Source organism: Macaca fascicularis, chromosome 9 (assembly GCF_037993035.2).
Source record: "Macaca fascicularis isolate 582-1 chromosome 9, T2T-MFA8v1.1".
Taxonomy (NCBI): Eukaryota; Metazoa; Chordata; class Mammalia; order Primates; family Cercopithecidae; genus Macaca; species Macaca fascicularis.
The window spans coordinates 77,262,923-77,287,752 of record NC_088383.1 but is presented as its reverse complement, the minus strand read 5'-3'; the positions used below and the strand labels follow the sequence as shown (position 1 = coordinate 77,287,752).

The following is a 24,830-nucleotide window of genomic DNA, read 5'->3' as shown; positions in this document are numbered from 1 at the left end:
TGAGATGGAGTCTCCCTGTGTCACCCAGGTGGAGTGCAGTGGCATGATCTCAACTGCAACCTCTGCCTCCCGAGTTGAAGCGATTCTCTAGCCTCAGCTTCCTGAGTAGCTGGAACAGGTGCGTGCCACCACGCCCTGCTAATTTTTGTATGTTGGCCAGGCTGGTCTCTAACTCCTGACCTCAAGTGATCCACCCGCCTTGGCCTCCCAAAGTGCTGGGATTACAGGCGTGAGCCACCGCGCCCGGCAGAGACTGTTTTCTTAGGAAATACATGTGAAATGTTTAGGGGTAATGGAGCATCATATCTCCAACTTACTCTTTGTTGTGGAAAAAAGTATATATATGCTTGCCCATGTCTATATAGAGGGAAGATGATAAAGCAGATGGGGCAGAATATAAAACTTGTGTTGAATCTGGGTAAAGGTTATGTGGGATTTCCTTGTGCTATTCTTGCAAGTTTTTTGCAAGTTTTTGAATTATAAGAAGTTAGAAAAGTATAACTGAATTGGTGTTAAGACTCTTGACATAGGCCGGGCGCAGTGGCTCAAACCTGTAATCCCAGCACTTTGGGAGGCCGAGGTGGGCGGATCACGAGGTCAGGAGATCGAGACCATTCTGGCTAACATGGTGAAACCCCGTCTCTGCTAAAAATATGAAAAATTAGCTGGGCATGGGGGCGGGCACCTGTAGTCCCAGCTACTCTGGAGGGCTGAGGCAGGAGAATGGCGTGAACCCGGGAGGCAGAGTTTGCAGTGAGCCAAGATCGCACCACTGCACTCCAGCCTGGGTGACAGAGTGAGACTCCGTCTCAAAAAAACAGAACAAAACAAAACAAAAAAACAAAAAATTAGCTGGGCATGGTGGCTGGTGCCTGTAATCCCAGCTACTCTGGAGGCTGCAGCAGGTCAATCACTTGAACCGAGGAGGCAAAGATTGCAGTGAGCCGAGATCGCACCAGTGCGCTCCAGCCTGGGCGACAGGGCGAGACTCCGTCTCCAAAAAAAAAAAAAAAAAAAAAAAAAAAGATTCTTGACCCAGCTCACCAGCATAGTTGGTTAACTTTTCTGTGCGTCCTTGCACAATAGCTTTTAAACCAAAATGCTTAATAATTCCTTCAAATTCTGGGATTCTTCAGATTGCAGAAGAGCCTACAATAGGCTTGAAAGCACCTGTGTTTTAACATCAATGGGAGATCAAGGAAAATTTCAGAATTTGCAGTTCAGTGGGAAGATTGAACAACTTTGCATTTCTACTTTTTTTTTTTTTTGAGACGGAGTCTCGCTCTGCCACCCAGGCTGAAGTGCAATGGCCGGATCTCAGCTCACTGCAAGCTCCGCCTCCCGGGTTCACGCCATTCTCCTGCCTCAGCCTCCCAAGTAGCTGGGACTACAGGCACCCGCCACCACGCCCGGCTAGTTTTTTGTATTTTGTAGTAGAGACGGGTTTTCACCGTGTTAGCCAGGATGGTCTCGATCTCCTGACCTCGTGATCCGCCCGTCTCGGCCTCCCAAAGTGCTGGGATTACAGGCTTGAGCCACCGTGCCCGGCCATTTCTACTTTAATAGTGTGGTTTCATGATGGTTTTTGAAGAACTGTAAATTTAAAAAATATCAGATAAAGCCATGTTCAAATAAAGTCCTTCTTAAAAACTGCTGCCATATAGATTATTTTCAAAAGTACAATTTTTTCCTATATGCTTTATTGGTACAGATTAGAGGATAGTTCAAATTACTGCTTGGCTTTTGAAATAGCTGAGATTATGCTTGTTTTATTATTTGTGGTTCAAATATAAAATTTTTAATGTTAAGCCTGTTTAAGTACTACTTTTCTTTCTTAAATATTTTTCTGACTTTAATAGTATTTTTTGTCTTTTTTTGTTTTAAAGAAGCCTGGGCAACATAGTAAGTATAAAAAAAATTAGCCAGGCATGGTGGCATGTGCCTGTAGTTTAAGCTATTTGGGAGGCTGAGATGGGAGAATGACTTGAGTCTGGGAGATTGAGGCTGCAGTGAGTGATGATGGTGCCACTGCACAAGACCTGCCTACAAAAAATAAAACAAAACAAAAACTTAAAAACCAGAGAAGAAAACAGTTACCCATAATCAATATTCATTCCAGAAGTAACTGCTGTTAAGGGTATTTTCTTGGGCTGGGCGCAGTGGCTCACACCTGTAATCCCAGCACTTTGGGAGGCTGAGGCAGGCGGATCACGAGGTCAGGAGATTGAGACCATCCTGGCTAACATGGTGAAACCCCGTCTCTACTAAAAATACAAAAAATTAGCCGGGCATTGTGGCTGGCGCCTGTAGTCCCAGCTGCTCGGGAGGCTGAGGCAGGAGAACGGCATGAACCCGGGAAGCGGAGAGGCGGAGCTTGCAGTAAGCCGAGATTGCACCACCACACTCCAGCCTGGGCGACGGAGCGAGACTCCGTATCAAAAAAACAAACAAAAAAAAACAACAAAAAAAACTATTTTCTTCTGTAGTTTGAAAAATATGATCGGCATATACTTGTATACAATTTAACCATGCTTTGTTCACATAACACATCATGCACATCTTCCCACGTCATTAAAAATTCTTTATCATTATTGTTTTTAAACTTTTAATAATATTCCATCATATGGTGTATCACAGTTTGCTTTTTTCTGAGTTATTTTGAAGGCAAGTAACTAACTTATATTGGTTATAAGATAGGGAAGATACAGAAGATGAATATTTTAATCTATGCAGTTTACAGACAGAAGTAATTGGACCTCTTTTTCTTGGTCCTTGATTTCTGTTATCTTTTGAGAAACATTAAGAAAAGCTTTTAAAAGTTACATTACCAGCATTCGTTACAGTAAAGAATAAACGGCTGGGCACGGTGGCTCATACCTGTAATCCCAGCACTTTGGGAGGCTGAGGCGGGCGGATCACGAGGTCAGGAGTTCGAGACCATCCTGGCTAACACGGTGAAACCCCGTCTCTACTAAAAATACAAAAAATTACCCATGTGTGGTGGCGGGCACCTGTAGTCCCAGCTACTCGGGAGGCTGAGGCAGGAGAATGGTGTGAACCTGGAAGGTGGAGCTTGCAGCGAGCCGAGATTGTGCCACTGCACACCAGCCTGGGCGACAGAGTGATACTCCGTCTCAAAATAATAATAGTAATAATTATAATTCCTAACCTTAAAAGCAGTGCCTTTTGTCCTGAGTCTGCTACCCACCATAAAAACAGAATGCCTAAAGATTTAAATTCAAGTATGATTCATCTTATATACTTTCCCGCCCCCCACCCCAGAAAGGACTCTGTTGCTTAAGCTGGAGTACAGTGGCACAATCTTAGCTTACTGCAGCCTCAACCTCTTGGGCTCAAATAAATAAACCTGGAAGTATGCTTTTTTGTATGAAAAAGGATCCTACCTGATTCTTAAATGTTGTGTTTTTTTTTTTTTCTTTTGGGAGATAGAGTCTTGCTCTGTTGCCCAGGCTGGAGTGCAGTGGCTCACTGCAACCTCCGCCTCCCGGGTTCAAGTGATTCTCCTGCCTCAGCCTCACAAGTAGCTGGGATTACAGGCATGTGCCACCATGCCCAGCTAATTTTTGTATTTTTAGTAGAGATGGGGTTTCACCCCAGGCTGGTCTGGAACTCCTGACCTCAAGTGATCCACTGTCCTTGGCCTCCCAAAGTGCTAAGATTACAGGCATGAGCCACAGTGCCTGGCCTTTTTTTTTCTTTTTTTGTTTGAGACAAGGTCTTGCCCTATTGTCCAGGCTGGAGTGCAGTGGTGCAATCTTAGCTCATTGCACCTTTGACCTCCTAGGGTCAAGCGCTCCTCCTGCCACAACCTCCCTAGTAGCTGGGACTACAGGCACACGTGCCCCAATGCCCAGCTAATTTTTTTTTTTTTTCAATTTTTAGTAGAGATGGAGTCTCGCTATATTGTCCAAGCTCATCTCGAACTCCTGACCTTAGGCAGTCTTCCTGCCTCTGCCTCCCAAAGTGCTGAAATTATAGGCATGAGCCACCACACCTAGCTTGGAATTTTATTTCTAACATATACAGTTTACAGATATCTTTCTCAAATTGAAAAGTTATAAATTTGACTGGGTATGGTCGCTTGAAACAGGATTGCTTGAGGCCAGGTGTTCGAGACCAGCCTGGGCAATATCTTGAGACTCCACCTGATTCTCTACTTTTTCTTTGCTTTTTCTGATTTCTCTCTTCTTTGAGGGTAAGATTATATTATCAGACTACATACACTTTTCAGTAGTAGCCAGCACAGGGCTGGGTACATTCAATGAGCAAGTGAATACATGAATATACAAAATACAACCAGAACCTTAGAGAATGAGAACCAGGTAGGACTGTAAACACATGCAGAGAAGCACCCATCATAGGGGCAGGCTGGCTTCAAGTCTAGACCCTGGTCATCTCACAGTGAACTAATGGTACTTAAATGGAGTCCTGACTCCCACGCCAAGCAATGTGAAGTTGTATCCTTGACTGTCTCAGGTAATATTTATAGAAGAAGAGTGTTATCAAGAAAGACAATTGAGAAACAACCTATATGACCATATAGGGGATTTAGCAGGTAAATGGTGGTATAGCCAATTTACCATTCTCTCCAAGAATGGTGGAGAATTCTTTGTAGATCTGGCCGGGCGTGGTGGTTCATGCCTGTAATCCCAGCACTTTGGGAGGCCGAGGTGGGTGGGTCACCTGAGGTCAGGAGTTTGACACCAGCCTAACCAACATAATGAAACCCTATCTCTACTAAAAATACAAAGTAGCTGGGCGTGGTGGCACATGCCTGTAATCCCAGCTACTTGGGAGGCTGAGGCAGGAGAATCGCTTGAACTTGGGATATGGAGGTTGCGGTGAGCCAAGATGGTGCCACTGCACTCTAGCCTGGGCAACAAGAGCAAAACTGTCTAAAACAAACAAACAAAAAGAATTCTGGGTAGATCTTAAAGATGAGTTTGTGGCCAGCACAGTGGCACATGGCTATAAGCCCAGCACTTTGGGAGTCCAACGTGGCAGAACTGCTTGAGGCCAGGAATTTGAGACCAGCGTGGGCAATATAGTGAGAACTCATCTTTTTTTTTTTTTTTTTTTTTTTGAGACGGAGTCTCGCTCTGCCGCCCAGGCTGGAGTGCAGTGGCATGATCTCAGCTCACTGCAAGCTCCGCCTCCCGGGTTTACGCCATTCTCCTGCCTCAGCCTCCCGAGTAGCTGGGACTACAGGCGCCCGCCACCTTGCCCGGCTAGTTTTTTGTATTTTTTAGTAGAGACGGGGTTTCACCGGGTTAGCCAGGATGGTCTCGATCTCCTGACCTTGTGATCCGCCCGTCTCGGCCTCCGAAAGTGCTGGGATTACAGGCTTGAGCCACCGTGCCCGGCCAAAAAATATTTTTTTAATTAGCCTGCATAGTTATGCATCCCTAGAGTCCCAGCTGTTTGGAGGCTGAGGCAGGAGGATCACTTAACCCTAGGGATTCAAAGCTGTAGTGAGCAATAATCATGCCGCTGTCCTCCAGCCTGGGTGACAGAGTGAGACTCTATCTCTTAAAATGTGTGTGTGTGTATATTTAAGATTTCCACTTGGCAGATATATGAGTTTAGGGATTTTGAGATCATATACTTTACTCCAAAAGTATGTAAGATAATGGCCAGGTGCAGTAGCTCATGCCTGTACTTCTAGCACTTTGGGAGGCTGAGGAAGGAGGATCATTTGAGCCCAAGAGGTTGAGGCTGCAGTAAGCTAAGATTGTGCCACTGCACTCCAGCTTAAGCAACAGAGTCCTTTCTGGGGTAGGGGGTGGGAAAGTATATAAGATGAATCATACTTGAATTTAAATCTTTAGGCATTCTGTTTTTATGGTGGGTAGCAGACTCAGGACAAAAGGCACTGCTTTTAAGGTTAGGAATTATAATAATATATTGGTTACAGAAAACTGGAAGTGATACATCAGTTACAATAAGTATGAAGCTATGATTTGACCCACAAATTTCTGAGCATTGTCCATAATATAGTCCTAGTTGTGTGGATGTTAGTCTTGCTTGATTTAAATGTCCTGGAATTGCATCTGTTTTTAGGTCAGTTCTTGAAATTAGTAATTACCTCACATTAATATGCTTTTATTAGTCATAGAATTATTTGATCAGAAAATAAGTATGAATAGTTGAAGGCTGTTCCTTTCTTTGAGTCTTTTTATAGTTCTCCAGCTATTAAGGATTCCTTCTTAACAAAGCAGACTTTGTGTTGATGTAAGTAAGAGGTTCACCCGTGATTGTGTATAAATAAATTACACCTTCTCTGGTGGTATAACATCATCCTGATTTAGGTATGTGGTGGTGTCTCGAACTTCATAAATGAATACCTGAAGTATTTATATATTGCATTCATCTGAAAGGAAGCTACTAGTAGGCCCACTCAAAGGATTGTTAACATCTCTTATAATTTCATGTTTTGGCAGGTAAACCTAGCCTTTAAGCAACCTGGAAAGAGGCTAGAGCACCAAGGAATTAGAATTGAATTTGTAGGTCAAATTGGTGAGTTTTAAAATAGTATTACTTCTTTTTCTGTGATAACTGAATTTGAAGAGGGTTGGATTTTGCACGGAAATAATTGAATTACAGCTTAGCTTTGTAGAAGGAAGGAATTGATTTTGCATAATAAAAGAGAGGACTTACTTTATAACTATATTAAATTGTGTTTCTTTGACTTGTATGAAATAATTTTATCATTTCATGATATATATGAAACTACCGGCCTTGAAAAATAATTCAAGTAAATTAGTTGACCTGCTGAAATTTTCGTCTGCCTACATTTTTCACCATTCTTATAATTAGCAGCCTCACCTTCATTCTTCATCTTCTAATTACCCATGCCATTTGTCTTCCTGATCTAGTGTGTGCCTGTAGCCAGACTCACCTGTGTCAACACAAAATTCCATGTCAGAAGGAAAGGTGTAGTTTCTTCTTGACTTAGATCAACTTATGTACATTTCCATACATTATTTCAGATACATGCTTTATTTAGTAGGGAGTTAAACTGTATATACATCTTTCTATACTGCAGATTCACAAGAGAAAGGAAAATATGTCTTTATAATACTGTCTACATAACTAGGCTTCAAATTTAGCTAAGTTTCACTGTACATTTTTAAAGTTTCAGAATTGGAATGGGTAGATATTTGTTTATATATCTATTCTGACTGAGAGTGTATTTGTATGTCTATTCTGACCGAAAGGCAAGTTGTAGTAATTGATAGTTGGTTTTAGTCTTTTTGTGTTTTGTAATTTTATGAAAGCAATATATTTGCCTAACTAAAGCAAAACAGAATTTTTGCCTTGTCTGGGGGAAGTTCAAATAATTGCTGGTAATGTGTCAAATGGCTTCATATTGGGAGAGCCCCAACTACATCAAAGGAATGAACTCATTTTTAATAGAAATTTTCATTGTGCTATGCCACTTGACACAATCTTTTATGCCTACATGAAGTATAATTATAAAAAGGATAATGGAATTCAGAGCATAGGTCTAGTTTATTGGAGATAAACTCAATAATTCTTTTGGTAAAAATTGCGTTTGAAGTAGACATTTGGGTCTTATTGAAATGGATATTAAATAATTGGTCTTTCTGCCTTTTAAAATTTTTAGAGCTTTTCAATGACAAGAGTAATACTCATGAATTTGTAAACCTAGTGAAAGAACTAGCCTTACCTGGAGAACTGACTCAGAGCAGAAGTTATGATTTTGAATTTATGCAAGTTGAAAAGCCATATGAATCTTACATCGGTGCCAATGTCCGCTTGAGGTATGAATGTGTATTATAAACTGTAAACAGAATCAAAACCAGAAAGTAGTAACTACTGTTGATACCTTATTTGAACCTCTAATTATAGTACTAGATTGGAAGATTTAAGATTTTTTAAAATTCCGTCACATACTTTGGCTAATGCTGATTTGAGGTAATAGAGCGTTCTAACATTATAGAATTAGACAACATTGCTATGAGACATTTCAGTTATACACTTCCCTGGTATGCATTGTCCCTTATGTACTTCATTTGTCATGTAAACTGAATTACCTTCTAAAACCACTAGTTTCCCAGAAAATCTCATTTAGTATATGGTTCAGAAGTAATCTGGAGTACCAGAGAGGCTCTGATACATCTAAAATGACACAAGTAGTGGATGGCAGAACAGGAGTAGGAACCTAGTTTTCTAACCTCTCAATTCAGTGTCCTTTCCCTTCACTGAGTCTGTATGCAGGAAGCCAGGGATGCCTCAGAGTCCAGGGCATTTGAGGATATTAATCTGAATGCATCAGGTCCGAGATCCTGCTTTCTCTGTTTAATTCGGCATTATCTATCTGGAACTGGGTTTGACAACCCAAATTTCAAATAGCAGTTCCTTAAAGAAGTGATCTGGAGAGGTTTCCTCAAGTAGGCTTGATTACAGCCCTGCAAACTCATCTGTAAAGTATTTACACTATTCTTAAAATTGAACTTTGTATTTTTTTTTATGTCGGGGGCATTAAAGAAAATTGGAACTCCTTTGTGAAGTAGTGAAGTAAGTTGATCCCAAAGGAGGTCCAGCAAGGAGAAGGCTTAGTTGCGGTTAATGTTTGCTAATTTAAAACATGAAAATTTATTATAGGTGATTTAACTCATCCTCTCTTTTAACTTTGTAGGTATTTTCTTAAAGTGACAATAGTGAGAAGACTGACAGATTTGGTAAAAGAATATGATCTTATTGTTCACCAGCTTGCCACCTATCCTGATGTTAACAACTCTATTAAGATGGAAGTGGGCATTGAAGATTGTCTACATATAGAATTTGAATATAATAAATCAAAGTAAGAACCTTTCACAGATAAGTTGTTCAGGGAAAATTCAAAAATTAACTTTTCAAGTCTTTGTCAATTGGTCAAAGTAAGGATAGAATTGACTGATGTTAACAGATCAACGGGATCTCTGAGCTAAAATAAATTTTAGGAGTTTGGTCTGGCTTCCACCCAGTAAAGGTGTCTTTTATGTTCTATTGCTGATGAATCTCTGCTTGGCCACTTTGTGTAGAGGATGTCACCATCTCAGAAGGCAGCCAATCCTTCTGAGGATACAGTTTATCTTACTGACTTGACATTACCCCATCCTGGCCATCTCTTTTCACATATTTTCACCTTTACCACTTATATCACTGTTAATGTCCCCTTGTATATCATTCCATGGGGGGAGGGGGAAGGTATATATGTTTATATATGTTGTATTTTTGCAAAACTGGCTCATACTTTGTGTTTAATGCCTTTTTAAACTTTATTATGGGAAATTTCAAGCATATACTAAAATATTTGAACAGTATACTGAGTAATATAATGAATCCTCATGTACCCATTGCCCAGCTCCAACAGTTATCAGTACATAATCTGGTTTATCTGTATTCAGCTCTCATACTCCCCATAGGTTATAGTGAAGCAGATTCCAGACATTTAATTCAACCCATAAAATTTTATATCATTTTATCAAATTATATATCTGGAATATGCTTCACTATAACCTATGGGAAGTTGTATTATTTTATACATGGACTAAGATGTTCTCAGAAACATTACTTATATGAACAAAAGATTGCCATTTAAATGCCCACTGGTATTATAACAGTTAAATAAATTATGGTCCAACCATACTGTGGAATGCTAAAGAAGGGTTAAAAAGATTGAGGCCAGGTGCAGTGGCTCGTGCCTGTAATCCCAGCACTTTGGGAGGCCAAGGTGGGCGGATCGTCTGAGGTCAAGAGTTTGAGACCAGCCTGGCCAACATGGAGAAACCCCGTCTCTACTGAAAATACAAAAAGTAGATGGGTGTCGTGGCGCACACCTATAATCCCAGCTACTCGGGAGGCTGAGGGAGGAGAATTGCTTGAACCTGTGAGGCAGAGGTTGCAGTGTGCTGAGATCGCGTGACTACACTCCAGCCTGGGTGACAGAGCGAGACTCCATCTCAAAAAAAAAAAAAAAAAAAGGTTGAGACATGTATTTAGTTCTCCAGAAGCATGTCCATGATATTATTAAGTGAAAAAGTTAGCCATAAAAACCGTGTGTGTAGTACTATTTCATTTCTGTAAAATACTCATGTATTTTGATATAAATAGAAAAGAGTCTGCAATGATATTCTGTTGTTAACAGTGGTTATCTGTAAAGGATGAAATTATGTATTGACTTTGCTTATCTCTTATTTAAATGTTATATGACAAGCTTGTTTTCTGTGTCTATTCAGAAAAAAAGTTTAAAAAAGTTATATATCATTCTAAATATAACAAAACTTTAATATCTAAAAATATTAGTAATTTCTTAATATCTTCATACACCCAGGCAGTATTCACATTTCCCTAATTGGCTCACAGATATCTTTCTTTTTTCACATGCTTTGTTCAAATCAATATCAAAACAAGGGCCACACATTGCGTTTGGTTGTTTGAGCCTTAAATTTTTTAATTTATAGGTTTCCCTTCTGTTTTTTCTTTTTTTATTAAAGTTTGTTTAAGAAATGGATGTACCCTGTATTATCCCCCTCCTACCCCAGTCTTTTGTTACATTATTTTTATTGGTTGTCACTCCCAGGTTTATATCACTGAAAATGTAATACATATGGCCTTCAGAATCTTAAAATTATATTGTTGATGAAATTATCAAATAGTTTAGGACCTGAAACTTACCACTGAAGCTTCCCTTCAGACTGACATAATTTTCACACACACACACACACACACACACACACACACACAGAGTTTGTTTGTTTGTTTGAGTTTCGCTCTGTCACCCAGGCTGGACTGCAATGGTGTGATCTCAATTCACTGCATCCGCTGCCTCCTGGTTCCAAGGGATTCTCCTGCCTCAGCCTCCTGAGTAGCTGGGATTACAGGTGCCCGCCACCATGCCCGGCTAATTTTTGTATTTTTAGTAGAGACGGGGTTTTACCACGTTCGTCAGGCTAGTCTCAAACTCCTGACCTCGTGATCCACCCGCCTCGGCCTCCCAAAGTGCTGGGATTATAGGCGTGAGCCACTGCGCCCAGCATATTTTTATTTATTTACTTTTTTTAGAGTCGGAATCTCTGTCGTCCAGTTTAGAGTGCAGTGGTACGATCTCAGCTCACTGCAACCTCTACCTCCTGAGTTCAAGCGATTCTCCTGCCTCAGCCTCCCGAGTAGCTGGGATGACAGGCATGTGCCACCACGCCTGGCTAATTTTTGTAGTTTTAGTAGAGATGGGGTTTCACCATGTTGGCCAGGCTGGTTTTGAACTCCTGACCTCAGGTGATCTGCCCACCTTGGCCTCCCAAAGTACTGGGATTACAGGCGTGCCCGGCCTGACATAATTATATTAGTCAACTCTTCAGATATGATTTTGAGAGCCAAACCTGGGAGGAGGCTAAAAAGTCCTCTGGATATTATAGGGATTCCTAAGTTTATTACCACATCGTTACAAGGTATGTGGGAGCGACCTTTGGGTATTAGATATAACAACAGCAGACTCAACCCATGTAGGTAGTCTCTTTTACTTTGTCTTTGTGGGCAGATGATTTATGTTAGCTGCACTCTTGTAGAACTTGAGTAATAATGACACCAAACTGTGTCTTTTAATGTTGAAAATATCTTCATATGCCAAATATTTCAAGCATTTTTGTGTGTGTGTGTGTTTTGAGAAAGAGTCTGGCTCTGTCACCCAGGCTGGAGTTTAGTGGCATAATCATGGGACACTGCAGCCTCAATCTCCCAGGCTCAAATTATCATCTCACCTCAGCTCCTGGGTACCTTGGATCACAGGCATGTGCCACTAATTTTGCACCACCCAGCTAATTTTAGAAGAGATTACATCTCACCATGTTGCCTAGACTGGTCTCAAACTCCTGGGTTCAAGCAATCTTGTTGCTTTGGGCCTCCCAAAGTGCTGGGATTACAGGTATGAGCCACTGAGCCCAGCCGGAACAGTTACCCAGGGTAATTATTCTCTCTGAGGTAGTCAAGTAAAAGTTTGATTCCTTATTTGCATAGTGAAACGATGAGTACTTTTTTGAAAAAAAGAACACTAAACAATATGAATAATCAAAATGGTTTTTTTTTTTTTTCTGGTGAGCCAAAGTTTTATTTATTCATTTGAAGTATTCTTTGATGACATACTGGCCTGAGATTCCTTGCCATAGTTCTTAACTACTGCACAATTGCAGCCGACCACTTTATGGGGTTTCCCCCGTCTGTCAGTTTTATAGGGGCTTACACATTCCCCAGTTTCTTGTCATCAACTGGGGTTCAGCACAAAGGGCCTCCACCAACTTAACATACATGGGCTCATCACAATTAGATGCAAGCACGCAAAGATGAGCTTTGTGCCTGTCTAAGGCTTTGGCAGCTTTGCAAACTCCACATGCTAGGCCATCATGGATGAGGGTGGTCTTCAGCACCTCTTGTAAAGCAGTAGTAACGCCCATTATACATATACTCCAGCAGCAATGCCTTCCTCAGCCATGGCAGTGAGTGAAGCTGAATCTTGAATGCACCCAAGCCGCCACCTCCGTGCAACTCAGCAGCGGCCAGGAAAGAGCTCAAAATAGTACTTTTTTTTTTTTTTTTTGAGATGGAGTCTCACTCCGTCACCCAAGCTGGAGTGCAGTGGTGCGATTAGGCTCACTGCAGCCTTCACCTCCTGGGTTCAAGCAGTCCTCCTGCCTCAGTCTCCCAAGTAGCAGGTATCACAAGCATGTGCCACCATGCCCAGCTAATTTTTGTATTTTTAGTAGAGACAGGGTTTCACCATGTTGGCCAGGATGGTCTTGAACTCCTGACCTCAAGCGATCCGCCCACCCCGGCCTTCCAAAGTGCTAGGATTACAAGCATGAGCCACTGTGCCGAGCCTCAAAATGGTATCCTTAAATAATTATACTAAAGATGTCTATCAAAATCTTTTAGGACATAGTTCACTCTTTTTGCTTGTTTTTAAACTGATATTTAGTGAGATACGTTCTTCCCCAATAGGTATCATTTAAAGGATGTGATTGTTGGAAAAATTTACTTCTTATTAGTAAGAATAAAAATACAACATATGGAGTTACAGCTGATCAAAAAAGAGATCACAGGAATTGGTAAGTTGAAAAGAGTATGTAAATTAAAATTATTTTAGTTGACATTTTTAAAATCTTAAAGTATTGTTTAAACATAATTAATTTGATATCCACATTGCGTACTAATTTTGCTAGTTAATATTACTGACAGTAAATTATTTAATGCTTTTTTTAAAATTAATTTTTGATTGTCCGGAATTTATTTTTTATAAAAAGTAAATTTTTTAATAGGTAATAAATTCACATGGTTCAAAAATAAAATGTAAAAGAGTATACAGTAAAAAGTATCTTATTTCTGTACTCTAGCTACTCATAGGTAATATGTTTATTATAAGTTTAAAAATCCTCAGTGGAGCAGGTCAAAACTCCTGTGCTGATCAGTAGTGGGATTGTGCCTGTGAATAACCACTGCACTTCAGCCTGGGCAACAGAGTGAGACCATTCCAAAAAAGAACAAAAACCAAAACTTTCCAATTAGTTATTATGTATACAGGCAAACACCTATGTATAACACAAACCCCTTTTTACTTAAATGGTGGTGTATAATGAATACTTTGCTCTGCCACTTAGTAGTGCATCTTAGAGAACTTTCCATACTAATGTGTAGAATACTTTATCTTTTTAATAGTTTTCCGTTTTATTGATACACTAGAATTGAACCAGTCTGCTGTTTGTGGACATACAGGTTGTTTCCAGTCTTTTGCTATTGCAAATAATGTCATTTTGCACGTGTGCAGACATGTGTGCAAGATAAAATCTTAGAAGTGGAATTCACAGGTTAAACAGTATATTTATTTATAATTCTTCCACCCTTTTGTGGCAAACAGGGTCTCACTATGTTGCCAAGGCTGGTCTCGAACTCCTAGGCTCAAACTGTCCTACCTCTGCCTCCCAAAGTGTTAAATGATTACAGGCATAAGCCATTGCACCTGGCCATTTATAATTTTGATGCATGTTATCAGTAAGTCTTCTTTAGGGATTATACCACTTTGCATTGCTATCAGTAGTGAATGTAGGAGAGTGCCTCTTTTCCCCCATATTCTCCTGAGCACAATGCTGTAAAAACTTTTAGCCAGTTTGATGGGTATGGGGGAGATACTACTCCATTGTAGTTTTGGGATTTTTCTTAAGGTTTCTTTTTCCCCCACTGCTTTATTGAGATATAGTTGGCAAATAAAAATTTTCAGGCCGGGCGCGGTGGCTCAAGCCTGTAATCCCAGCACTTTGGGAGGCCGAGACGGGTGGATCACGAGGTCAGGAGATCGAGACCATCCTGGCGAACACCGTGAAACCCCGTCTCTACTAAAAAATACAAAAAACTAGCCGGGCAAGGTGGCGGGCGCCTGTAGTCCCAGCTACTCGGGAGGCTGAGGCAGGAGAATGGCGTAAACCTGGGAGGCGGAGCTTGCAGTGAGCTGAGATCTGGCCACTGCACTCCAGCCCGGGCTACAGAGCGAGACTCCGCCTCAAAAAAAAAAAAAAAAAAATTTTTTTCAATATTCAAGGTGTATGATGGAATGTTTACATTATGAAATGATTATCACAGTCAAGCTAATTAATATATTCCATTGTAGTTTTAATTTTCAGTTTTCTTATTAAAGATGAACATCTCTTCATATGAATAAAAACAATTTTTATTTTCTGTAAGCCATTCATATTCTTTGCCCCATTATCTATTGGATTATTATATTCTTTTCCTTACTTATTTGTAGAAACTATGTATTAGAGAAATCAATCCCCCTCCACCCTTCTTTTTGAGACAGGGTCTCACACTGTCGCCCAGGCTGGAGTGCAATGGTACAGTTATAGCTCACTGCAGCCTTGAACTCCTGGACTTGAGCAGTCCTCCAACCTCAGCGTTGTGGGTAGCTGGGACTACAGGCGCATGCCACCACACCCAGCTAATTTTTTATTTTTTGTAGAGACAGGGTGTCACTATGTTGCCCAGGCTGGTTTCAGACTCCTGGACTCAGCGATCCTGCCTCAGCATCCCAAATTGCTGGGTTTACAGGTGTGAGCCATTGTGCCCTGAATTCCTTTTTCTAATATTAAGGGTAGCAAAAATTTCCCTTGCTTGTCTTGTTTGTGGTGGTTTATGCCATGTAGAAGTTATTGATGTTTATGTAGTCAGATTTATCAGTTTTTCATTTTATGGCCTCGGGGTTTTATGCCATGGTTAGAAAGGTCTTTTTCACATTGAAGTTCTAAAAATAATTTTCTGTGCTTGATTCTACTGAAGTAATACATTGTGGTTTAGGGATTTTGTTTCATTTTTAAAATTTTAATTCATTTGAAATGTGTTATGATATAAGAAGTGAGGTATGTATCACCTTTACGTTTTTCCAGATGGCTGACCAGTTGTCCCGATAGCATTTATTGGTTCATCCCTGCTTTTTAATTTTAATATATAAACTTACTTTGTCCTCTAACATTGTTGGTTTTTTTGCTGAAAATAATTTTAGGCCGGGCGCGGTGGCTCAAGCCTGTAATCCCAGTACTTTGGGAGGCCGAGACGGGTGGATCACTAGGTCAGAAGATCGAGACCATCCTGGCTAACACGGTGAAACCCCGTCTCTACTAAAAAATACAAAAAACTAGCCGGGCGAGGTGGCGGGCGCCTGTAGTCCCAGCTACTCAGGAGGCTGAGGCAGGAGAATGGCCCGAACCCGGGAGGCGGAGCTTGCAGTGAACTGAGATCCGGCCACTGCACTCCAGCCTGGGCGACAGAGCGAGACTCCGTCTCAAAAAAAAAAAAAAAAAAAAAAAAAAAAAAAAATAATTTTAGGCAACACTTTATAAGAATTTATAGTCAGTATTCATAATTTAAAACATCTGTGATTTATTAATATTATTTTATTTTAAAATAAAATTCTTACCCAAGGCATGATCTCAAGAGGTCCTGAGAACATGTACCCCCATATGTGATTTCTTAATCTCCATGTTTCTACTTGCTCGTAAATTTAGTGATTTTAAAATCACTTCAAATTCTCCTTTGTTGTTTAAAAAGAAATTGTTGGCCAGGTGCAGTTGCTCACCTGTAATCCCACTACTTTGGGAGGCTGAGGCGGGCAGATCACCTGAACCCAAAGAATTCAAGACCAGCCTGGGCATCATGGTGAAACCCCATCTCTATCCCAAAAAATGCAAAAATTAGCCGGGCATGATAGTGCACGCCTGTAGTCCCAGCTACTCAGGAGGCTTAGGTGGGAGGATTGCTTGAGTTCAGGAGTTTGAGACCAGCCTGGGCAATATATTGAGAACCCATCTCTACAAAAATTGAAAAAAAAAACAGGCATGATGGTACACACCTGTAATCTCAGCTACTTGGGAGGCTGAGGCAGAAGGATTGCTTAAGCCCAGGAAGTTGAGGCTGCGGCGAGCCATGATTGCACCACTGCACTCTAGCTTGGGTGACAGAGCGAGACACCATCTCTAAAAAGAATAATGTAGTGGAAAAATAAGAAGACATAAGGCTAGTAATTATATTCTGGAATATTTAAATTAATATTATTTACATTATTGCACTAGGACCCAGTACCACAACAGAAACAGAAACAATCGCCAAATATGAAATAATGGATGGTGCACCAGTAAAAGGTAACATACTTTTCAGTTACTACTTTTGTGTAGTGCAAACAGCAGTGTTCATGGCAGTTTTGTTTGTGTTTGTTTAGTGTGAAAGTATCTTTGAATTCTTAAACCATTCTTATAATGATAGCTTTTAAGGTCATCTTTGTATAGCTTCAAAGAAGACTGTAATTATACTTCCTAGTCTGAAATAAGGTTTGATTTTTCAGTTTCAATTTAGGATTTAGTAGAGATAGTTATATGTATCTATTCTCTAGTTTTGAATTTGTAATATTTTCATTGTCTTCTATTATACAATAGTTGATCTTTGTAAATCTTTTTTTCTCCTGCTGACCACAAAATGGAATGTGGCTGACCTTTAATTCCTGTGGGTTTTTGAAGTCATTATAGCCCTCAAGAAAATAAGCAGTTCCATTACTAGATAATCTTCAGTATCTGAGACAATGAAGCCAGTATTTATCATTTTAAATTTATGTCTGGGTTTTCTTCACTGTTTATACTTACATCACAAAGTCAGTACCATTTATTAAGTGCCAAGTGTAGACGAGGCAATGTAGTGTCAGGTGCTCTAAAACTCTTTGAGCTAGGTGGTTGGGTCCCTTATATGTGTACTCTTGTATTATGCAACATTACTTTGTAAAATTCCAGCAGCCACCAGTTTTTATGTAAAATGGTGAGTTTTATATCTTTCAGCAAATTGGTGTGCATGAGAAAATTATTACGTAAAAAATATTCAGGCCAGGTGCGGTGGCTCATGCCTGTAATCCCAACACTTTGGGAGGCTGAGGTGGGCGGATCGCTTGAGGTCAGGAGTTCAAGACCAGCCTGGCCAACGTGGCAAAACCCCGTCTCTACCAAAAATACAAAAATTAGCTGGGTGTGGTGGTACATGCCTGTCATCCCAGCCACTTGGGAGGCTGAGGTAGAAGAATCGCTTGAACCGGGAGGTGGAGGTTGCAGTGAGCTGAGATCATGGGAGACAGAGTGACACACCATCTCAAAAAAAAAAAAATTCAAGGGCTGGGCACGGTAATCCCACTACTTTGGGAGGCCAAGGTGGGTGTATTGCTTGAGCCCAGGAGTTGGAGACCAGTCTGGGCAACATGGCAAAACCCCATTTCTATAAAAAATACAAAAATTAGCCAGGCATGGTGGCACGCACCTGTGGTCCCAGCTACTTGGGAGGCTGAGGTGGGAAGTTCACTTGAGCCCAGGAGGCAAGGTTGCAGTGAGCCAATATGGCACCACTGCCATCTTGACAGAGGGAGATCCTGCCTCAAAAAAAAAAAAAAAAAAAGAAAAAGCTGGGTGTGGTGGCTCACTCCTGTAATCCCAGCACTTTGGGAGGGCAAGGTGGGTGGATCACCTGAGGTCCGGAGTTTGAGACCGGTGAGCCTGGCCAACATGGTGAAACCCCATCTCTACTAAAAATACAAAAAGGCCGGGCACGGTGGCTCACACCTGTAATCCCAGCACTTTGGGAGGCTGAGGCGGGCGGATCACGAGGTCAGGAGATCAAGACCATCCTGGCTAACATGATGAAACCCCGTCTCTACTAAAAAAAAAATACAAAAAATTAGCCGGGCGTGGTGGCGGGCACCTGTGGTCCCAGCTACTTGGGAGGCTGAGGCAGGAGAATGGCGTGAACCTGGGGGGTGGAGCTTGCAGTGAGCCAAGATGGCGCCACTGCACTCCAGCCTGGGTGACAGAGCGAGACTCCGTCTCAAAAAAAAAAAAAAAAAAAAAAAAAAATTAGGCATGGTGGCAGGCGCCTGTAATCCCAGCTACTCGGGAGGCTGAGGCAGGAGAATTGGATGAACCCAGAAGGTGGAGGTTGCACTGAGCCGAGATTGCGCCATTGCACTCCAGCCTGGGCGACAGCAAGACTCCCATCTCAAAAAAAAAAAAAAGGAATATGCAAATAATTACCCTTAGGAAAACAGAAGCAATGAGAATCTGAGTAACAGTCTTTTTGGTAATAAAAGGATGTCATCATTCTGTCCGTTTTTAGCTTTGAATGTATGAGTAACAAGCATTCAAGAATTTATACACATGATTAGAAATTATGGTAAACTTCATGAAAGAAGATAACAAAACAACTTATAGAGCACTTATCTGTTGGCACTGTTTGAGTTCTTTAGGTATATTAACCCATATAGTCCTTACACATTCCTTGTGAATACTATTGTTATTCCCCATTTCACAGATGAAGAATTTAAACAATGAGTAAGTGATTTGTCCAAGATCACACAACCAATGAGTGGTTGAGATTTGAAGCCAGGTATTCTGACTCTAGAACAGTAGTTCTTGTCTACGGGAAACTTCACCCCAAAATGAATGTGTGATGTTGTCTGGAGATATTTTTTGGCTGTTACATTTGGAGAGTACTACTGGTATCTAGTGGGTAGAGGCCAGGGTTGCTGCTAAACATCCTACAAAGGATAGGACCCTCCCCACAACAAAGAATTATTCAGCCCAAAATATCAGTACTGCTGAGGATGAGAAACCCTGGTCTTTGTTATTTTTGCATCTTGTGAGGATGTGAAGCATTATTGTCACCTCTATAGTGCTTAGTCCTACCTGTTATGTGACTATATTTAATCATCTTTAGAATTAAGTGGAAATTCCTTCTCTTTCAGGTGAATCCATTCCAATAAGACTATTTTTAGCAGGATATGATCCAACTCCAACAATGAGAGATGTGAACAAAAAATTTTCAGTAAGGTACTTTTTGAATTTAGTGCTTGTTGATGAGGAAGACCGGAGGTACTTCAAACAGCAGGTATGGTGTCACTTAGGCTGGTATTATGTTCTGCGGCAGATCTAAAAATACCTTGAAAGCGCTCTTCTAAGCTTAATTGTACTGAGCGAGTGGGAGTTTCTAAGTAAATGAAAACACTGTGGGTATGACAGATAAAGAAGTAGAGGAGAATAGAATCCTATGATAGATCCCTCCCCAATCATTCTTCAGTACTCCAGAATGAGCTATAATTTTTCAGGGCTTTTAGTTTTCTCTTACAAGTTCTTTTGTTTTTGTTTTTTAATAAAAACAGTATCTGCTGCTTATTTAGAAAAAAAATAAGGCAATAAGGAACAAAGAATGAAGTAAAGGTCAGCAGAATTTCCACCACCATTGAGACTAATGTATGTGCGTTTAGATCATATTATGGATATTGCTTTTTCTTCTTACTGTTTTTAATTTTTTTGTAGAGATGGAGTCTCACTATGTTGCCCAAGCTGGTCTTGAACTCTTGGGCTTAAGCAATCCTCCTGCCTTGGCCTTCCAAAATGCTGGGATTATAGGCATGAGCCACCGTGCCCAGCTGTATTCTTTAATTTGCATTTTTACTCAGTAGTGTCTTGAATATCTTTCTCTTATCAACAAATATACATCATTATTATTATTACTATTTTTATTTTTTGAGATGGGGATCTTCCAAGCAATCCTCCAATCACAGCCTCCTGAGTAGCTGGGAGGTACAGGCATGTACCACTGTGCCCTGGTGATTTACTCCTTTTTAAACAATTCTATTATAAATGTCCATGAGATGACTGAATTCTAATAATTTTTCTTTTCTTTTTTTTTTTTTTTTTTTTTTTTTTGCGACAGAGCCTCGCTCTGTTGCCCAGGCTGGAGTGCAGTGGTGTGATCTCAGCTCACTGCAACCTCCACCTTCCAGGTTCAAGCGATTCTCGTACTTCAGCCTCCCAAGTAGCTGGGATTAGAGGTGTGTGCCACTACACCAGTCTAATTTTTGTATTTTCCTTTTTGTAGAGACAGGGTTTTGCCATGTTGGCCAGACTGGTCTCAAACTCCTGGCCTAAAGTGATCCACCTGCCTTGGCCTCCCAAAGTGCTGGGACAATAGGCATGAGCCACCATGCCCAGCCTCTAATACTTTTTTTCTTTTTTTTCTTTTTTTTTTTGGAGATGGAGTCTTGCTCTGTTGCCCAGGCTGGAGTGCAGTGGTGTGATCTCGGCTCACTGCAACCTTCACCTCCCAGGTTCAAGCAATTCTCCTGCCTCAGCCTCCTGAGTAGCTGGGATTACAGACATGCACCACCATGCCCGGCTAATTTTTCTATTTTTAGTAGAGACGGGGTATCACCATGTTGACCAGGCTGGTCTTGAATTCCTGACCTCACGTGATCTGCCCACCTCAGCCTCCCAGAATGCTGGGATTACAGGCATGAGCCACTGCGCCTGGCCACCTCAGATACTTTTTTTAATATAAAGTGTTCATTACAAACTTGTTCTCATTTGAAAATCAATTAGAAGTTTTTGGTGAATTCTGAATGAAGATAGTAATTAGAATGGTCTTTTGTATTCTGAATCAGATTAATAAATACATAGTTGAATGTCAGTTGAGAGTTCAAAGCTAAGTTAGAAATTATTCTCTGCTAAGTACTGTGAAAAATACAAAAACTACCTTTTATAAACGTGATCTGTCCTCCATGTTCTCACATTGTAGATGTCTGGGGAAAAGAAAAATAATATAAACAGAATACTTAAATAATAGTTTGACAGTAATTTAGAAGAGTGAAAACCTATTCCAGTATTGCCATCCTAATGCTGTATAATTAAACATAGGTAATTTATAACTTCAAAATAAATTACATGATTTTTACAATTTCAAAATCAATTTCATATCATGGCCCTATTGGAGGTAGTGTGTTATTTCCCATGTGCACTCATTTGGATGTTTAAATTCTGATGTTGGGGGGAAAAAACAAACCAACCCAGCCTATAATGACTTAATGAAGCAGATAATTTTAGGAATTTAGAAGAGGGAAGTTCTCAGGATGGATTGGTTAGGGTAAGAGTTAGGTAGAGAAATAGAGATTTGAAGAGTGGGGAAGATGTAGGGCGAGTTTATTTGGATTGCATTGAAGGCTGAGAGTAACTCAGTTTGGCTGATGGGGGAAGAGGGTCTAGGGAGGGAAGAGAGCAATGTTGGTAAATTGGATAAAGGTTATAGAGGGGCATGAATACCTGTTTGGAGATTTATCCTGGAGGCACTGAGAACTACTAAAGGGCAATCCAAGCAATGTGCTACAGGATTAACCTGGTAGTGATAATGAAGGATTAGATAGAAAGGGCTCTGCCTCTCTTGCCTCTGAGGAAGCTGTTTTAATATCTAGTGACAAGAACTTGAACTTCGATGAGGGCAGTGGAACAGAAACCAAAGGATGGATTTGGGGAATTCTTTAAAGTAACAATAGGACTTCTTGCCATACTGGATTGGTGGTGGTGGAATGCATGGGTGCTGGTGATAGGAGCACTGGAGGTAGAAGGGGCAGTCAAATTAGAGCTGGAAGAAAGGGGATCAGTTAGAAAAGAGGAGGGCTTTTGTAGGGAAGAATTTAATTTTATTATGGTTAAAATTGAAGTGGCAATTATGATTTCCATGGTGAAAATTTAAGGCATCATAGAGATAAGGCATCATATCACACATTATTTGTTAATATCTTGCATTTGTTTACTAGGAGATAATTTTATGGAGAAAAGCTCCTGAAAAACTGAGGAAACAGAGAACAAACTTTCACCAGCGATTTGAATCTCCAGAATCACAGGCATCTGCTGAACAGCCTGAAATGTGAACTGAACAGGAGAAAAAAAGCAAAAAACTCCTGTAACTCTTGAGATTAAGTTCAGCAGGTTAAAGATGGTTGCAGCCAGAGGGGGCGGAAAAAGGCCAAAACTTCATATATATTAGTCTTCCTTTATCTTACAGTGCTGCATTTATGATATAATGAAATGTTCTTTTCATGTATATACATTTTTAAAAGTGCTTTCTTTGAAACACTGGAACTTTCTTAAGCTGCCTTTTTTTTTTTTTAAACTTCCTACTTTGATGATAAGCACTCAGATATGCATCAGCGTAAACATGAAAATTTTTCATGTGAGTAGGCTGGTATTTGTAATTTTGCTTTCTTTCTGCATAATGTTGATTTTAAATCCTTCTCTCTTTTCAGGCTAATGATTACCTCTTATTCTCTACATGCAAAGAATTAAATATTTTGTGTTCAAATAAAATCAGAAAACCTGAGTGGCCCCTTGTGTCCTGCAAAGATTTAAAACATGGCATCTCAATATTTTTGAGAACAACATTTGTTTTTACATATGTGTTTGAGAAAAGCATATGGAGTGCTTCACCGCAGGCACTTCTGAGTACCATTCCATGGTTTCCAGAATTTTATCCTCTTTGAGGTCTTCTGTGCTATGAATATTAGATTTCTTTCCCCAAGGGATTATGTGGCAGATCATTATGGCCTTTTTTTTGGCCATATTAAGTAACAGTTTTGCTATTTTCCAGTAGTACTGCTGTGTGTTTTCTGCAATGTGGAGTTGACTTAGGTTGGCATTTTAGATTTGTTAAACTGTTTTTTCCATAAATACTTTGAAACATATTTATATATTTCAATTTAAGGAATCTTTTTGCCATGTGTATGCAAATACCATTTTCTTCATAAATTCATTCTCTCTTCAGGGGAAAATTTTGGGATGGGGGACTGAGGAGGACCTGTGAAGCATGTAGTTATCTAGATCTGGGTAATTTCACTTTGGCTAAACTCACATTCAAACTTCATCCCGTCTCTTAATTTTTTAACACTAAATTCAAGTCATTTGTTTCTCTAAAAAAGAAGATTGCAGTCATCCATTCATGTGCATGGGGTCTGATCGCAAATACACTAAATGTGGAGTGTAGGAACCAAAATGAAACATGCTGTATGGAAACTACTTTCACTTACGGTTCATTGGTTTTTGTACCAATATTTTTTAATGCACTTCAGTGCAAGTCTTGTCAGTTAACCTTACTTTATGAGTAAGCTAAATAACCCAAATTACATTTCTTTAAACCTGTTTTACTGCTATGGCACTTTGATAAAATGGTCAGTAACCAGCTTTACTGGCAAAAGGGTCCATGTACCATGTGCTGGAGCATCTGTTCTACATGTGGATATCTATGAATGGTAATGTTTTCCTTCATGTAAGTGCCTATTCAGAGTTTCAAAATTTTAAAATGCCAAATATTTTCATGGTCATTTGCATGTAGTAATGTAGAAAATATTCAAAGAGATTTTGAAAACCAGTTGTATTTAACCAGCCTCAAATTGTGCAACCATGATGTATAATAAAGAATTTGAAACAGAAACTGAGTTTGCTGTTTGAATCATTAAAATAGCTCTATTCTCAAATCTCATTGTTAGATTTATTGTTAAGGATAGGATTGTTCAATAGTTTAGGAAGCTGTAATTGTGATAATGAATTTTTATAAATATTACTGGTTTCAATTTTAAATAGCTATGTAATGATTTTAATAGGCTGGCTTAAAACTGTCATATACAGGATGCCTATCCATTTTGCTCAAGACTTTTTGTAGCATAACCAATTTGAAAAATAAAAATTCAAATTTAGTATTTGGTGATTTCAGTCAAAAGTCAGCCAGTTAATTAGATGTCATAAACTGAAAAAGAAATTTGTGTCTTTAGTGAAGAGTTACAATGTCTAATCCACTGGTTCACATCCCTGGCTGCATATTAGAATCACCTTAGAAACTTTTAAAAATAACCAGGCCCGGGTCCTACTCTGACCAATGAAACAAGAATCTCAGAGACTGGGCCATAAGCATTCAAAACAAAACAACCTCAAAAAACTACCTGTAATCCCAGCCACTTCAGGAGTCTGAGGCGAAAGGATCACCTGAAGCCAGGAATTCGAGACCAGCCTGGCCAAAACAGTGAGACCCTATCTCTACAAAAAAATTAAAAATGAGCTGGGCATGGTAGTATGCACCTGTATTCCCAGCTAGCTACCCAGGAAGCTGAGACAGGAAGATCCCTTTGAGAGGTGAAGCCAGCTGAACTTCTGGGTCGTGTGGGGACTTGGAGAACTTTTCTGTCTTACAAGAGGATTGTAGAATGCACCAATCAACACTCTGTAGCTAGGATTGTAAAACACACAAATCAGTGCTCTGTGGCTAGCTGGAGGTTTGTAAAATGCGCCAATCAGGCTGGGTGCAGTGGCTCATGCCTGTAATCCCAGCACTTTGGGAGGCTGAGGTGGGCGGATCATCTGAGGTCGGGAGTTTGAGACCAGCCTGACCAACATGGAAAAACCCCATCTCTACTAAAA

At 40.2% G+C, this 24,830-nt stretch overlaps 1 protein-coding gene across 4 annotated transcripts in view; it reads left to right on the top strand.

Annotated features, from left to right (window-relative positions):
- Positions 1 to 23,850, top strand: part of VPS26A (VPS26 retromer complex component A) — a 52,722-nt gene extending 28,872 nt beyond the window's left edge. For 3 of the 4 annotated variants that reach the window (XM_045361113.2, XM_045361112.2, XM_065520987.1), the window contains 7 exons: positions 6,462 to 6,537; positions 7,649 to 7,805; positions 8,684 to 8,848; positions 13,021 to 13,127; positions 16,635 to 16,703; positions 19,334 to 19,476; positions 22,181 to 23,850. In XM_045361113.2, the coding sequence (XP_045217048.1) occupies positions 6,462 to 6,537; positions 7,649 to 7,805; positions 8,684 to 8,848; positions 13,021 to 13,127; positions 16,635 to 16,703; positions 19,334 to 19,476; positions 22,181 to 22,294 (831 nt within the window). In that variant the 3' untranslated portion in view covers positions 22,295 to 23,850. The remainder of the gene's footprint in view (positions 1 to 6,461; positions 6,538 to 7,648; positions 7,806 to 8,683; positions 8,849 to 13,020; positions 13,128 to 16,634; positions 16,704 to 19,333; positions 19,477 to 22,180) is intronic. The other variant, XM_074001944.1, reaches the window with a different exon arrangement.
- The last annotated feature ends 980 nt before the right edge of the window (positions 23,851 to 24,830 follow it).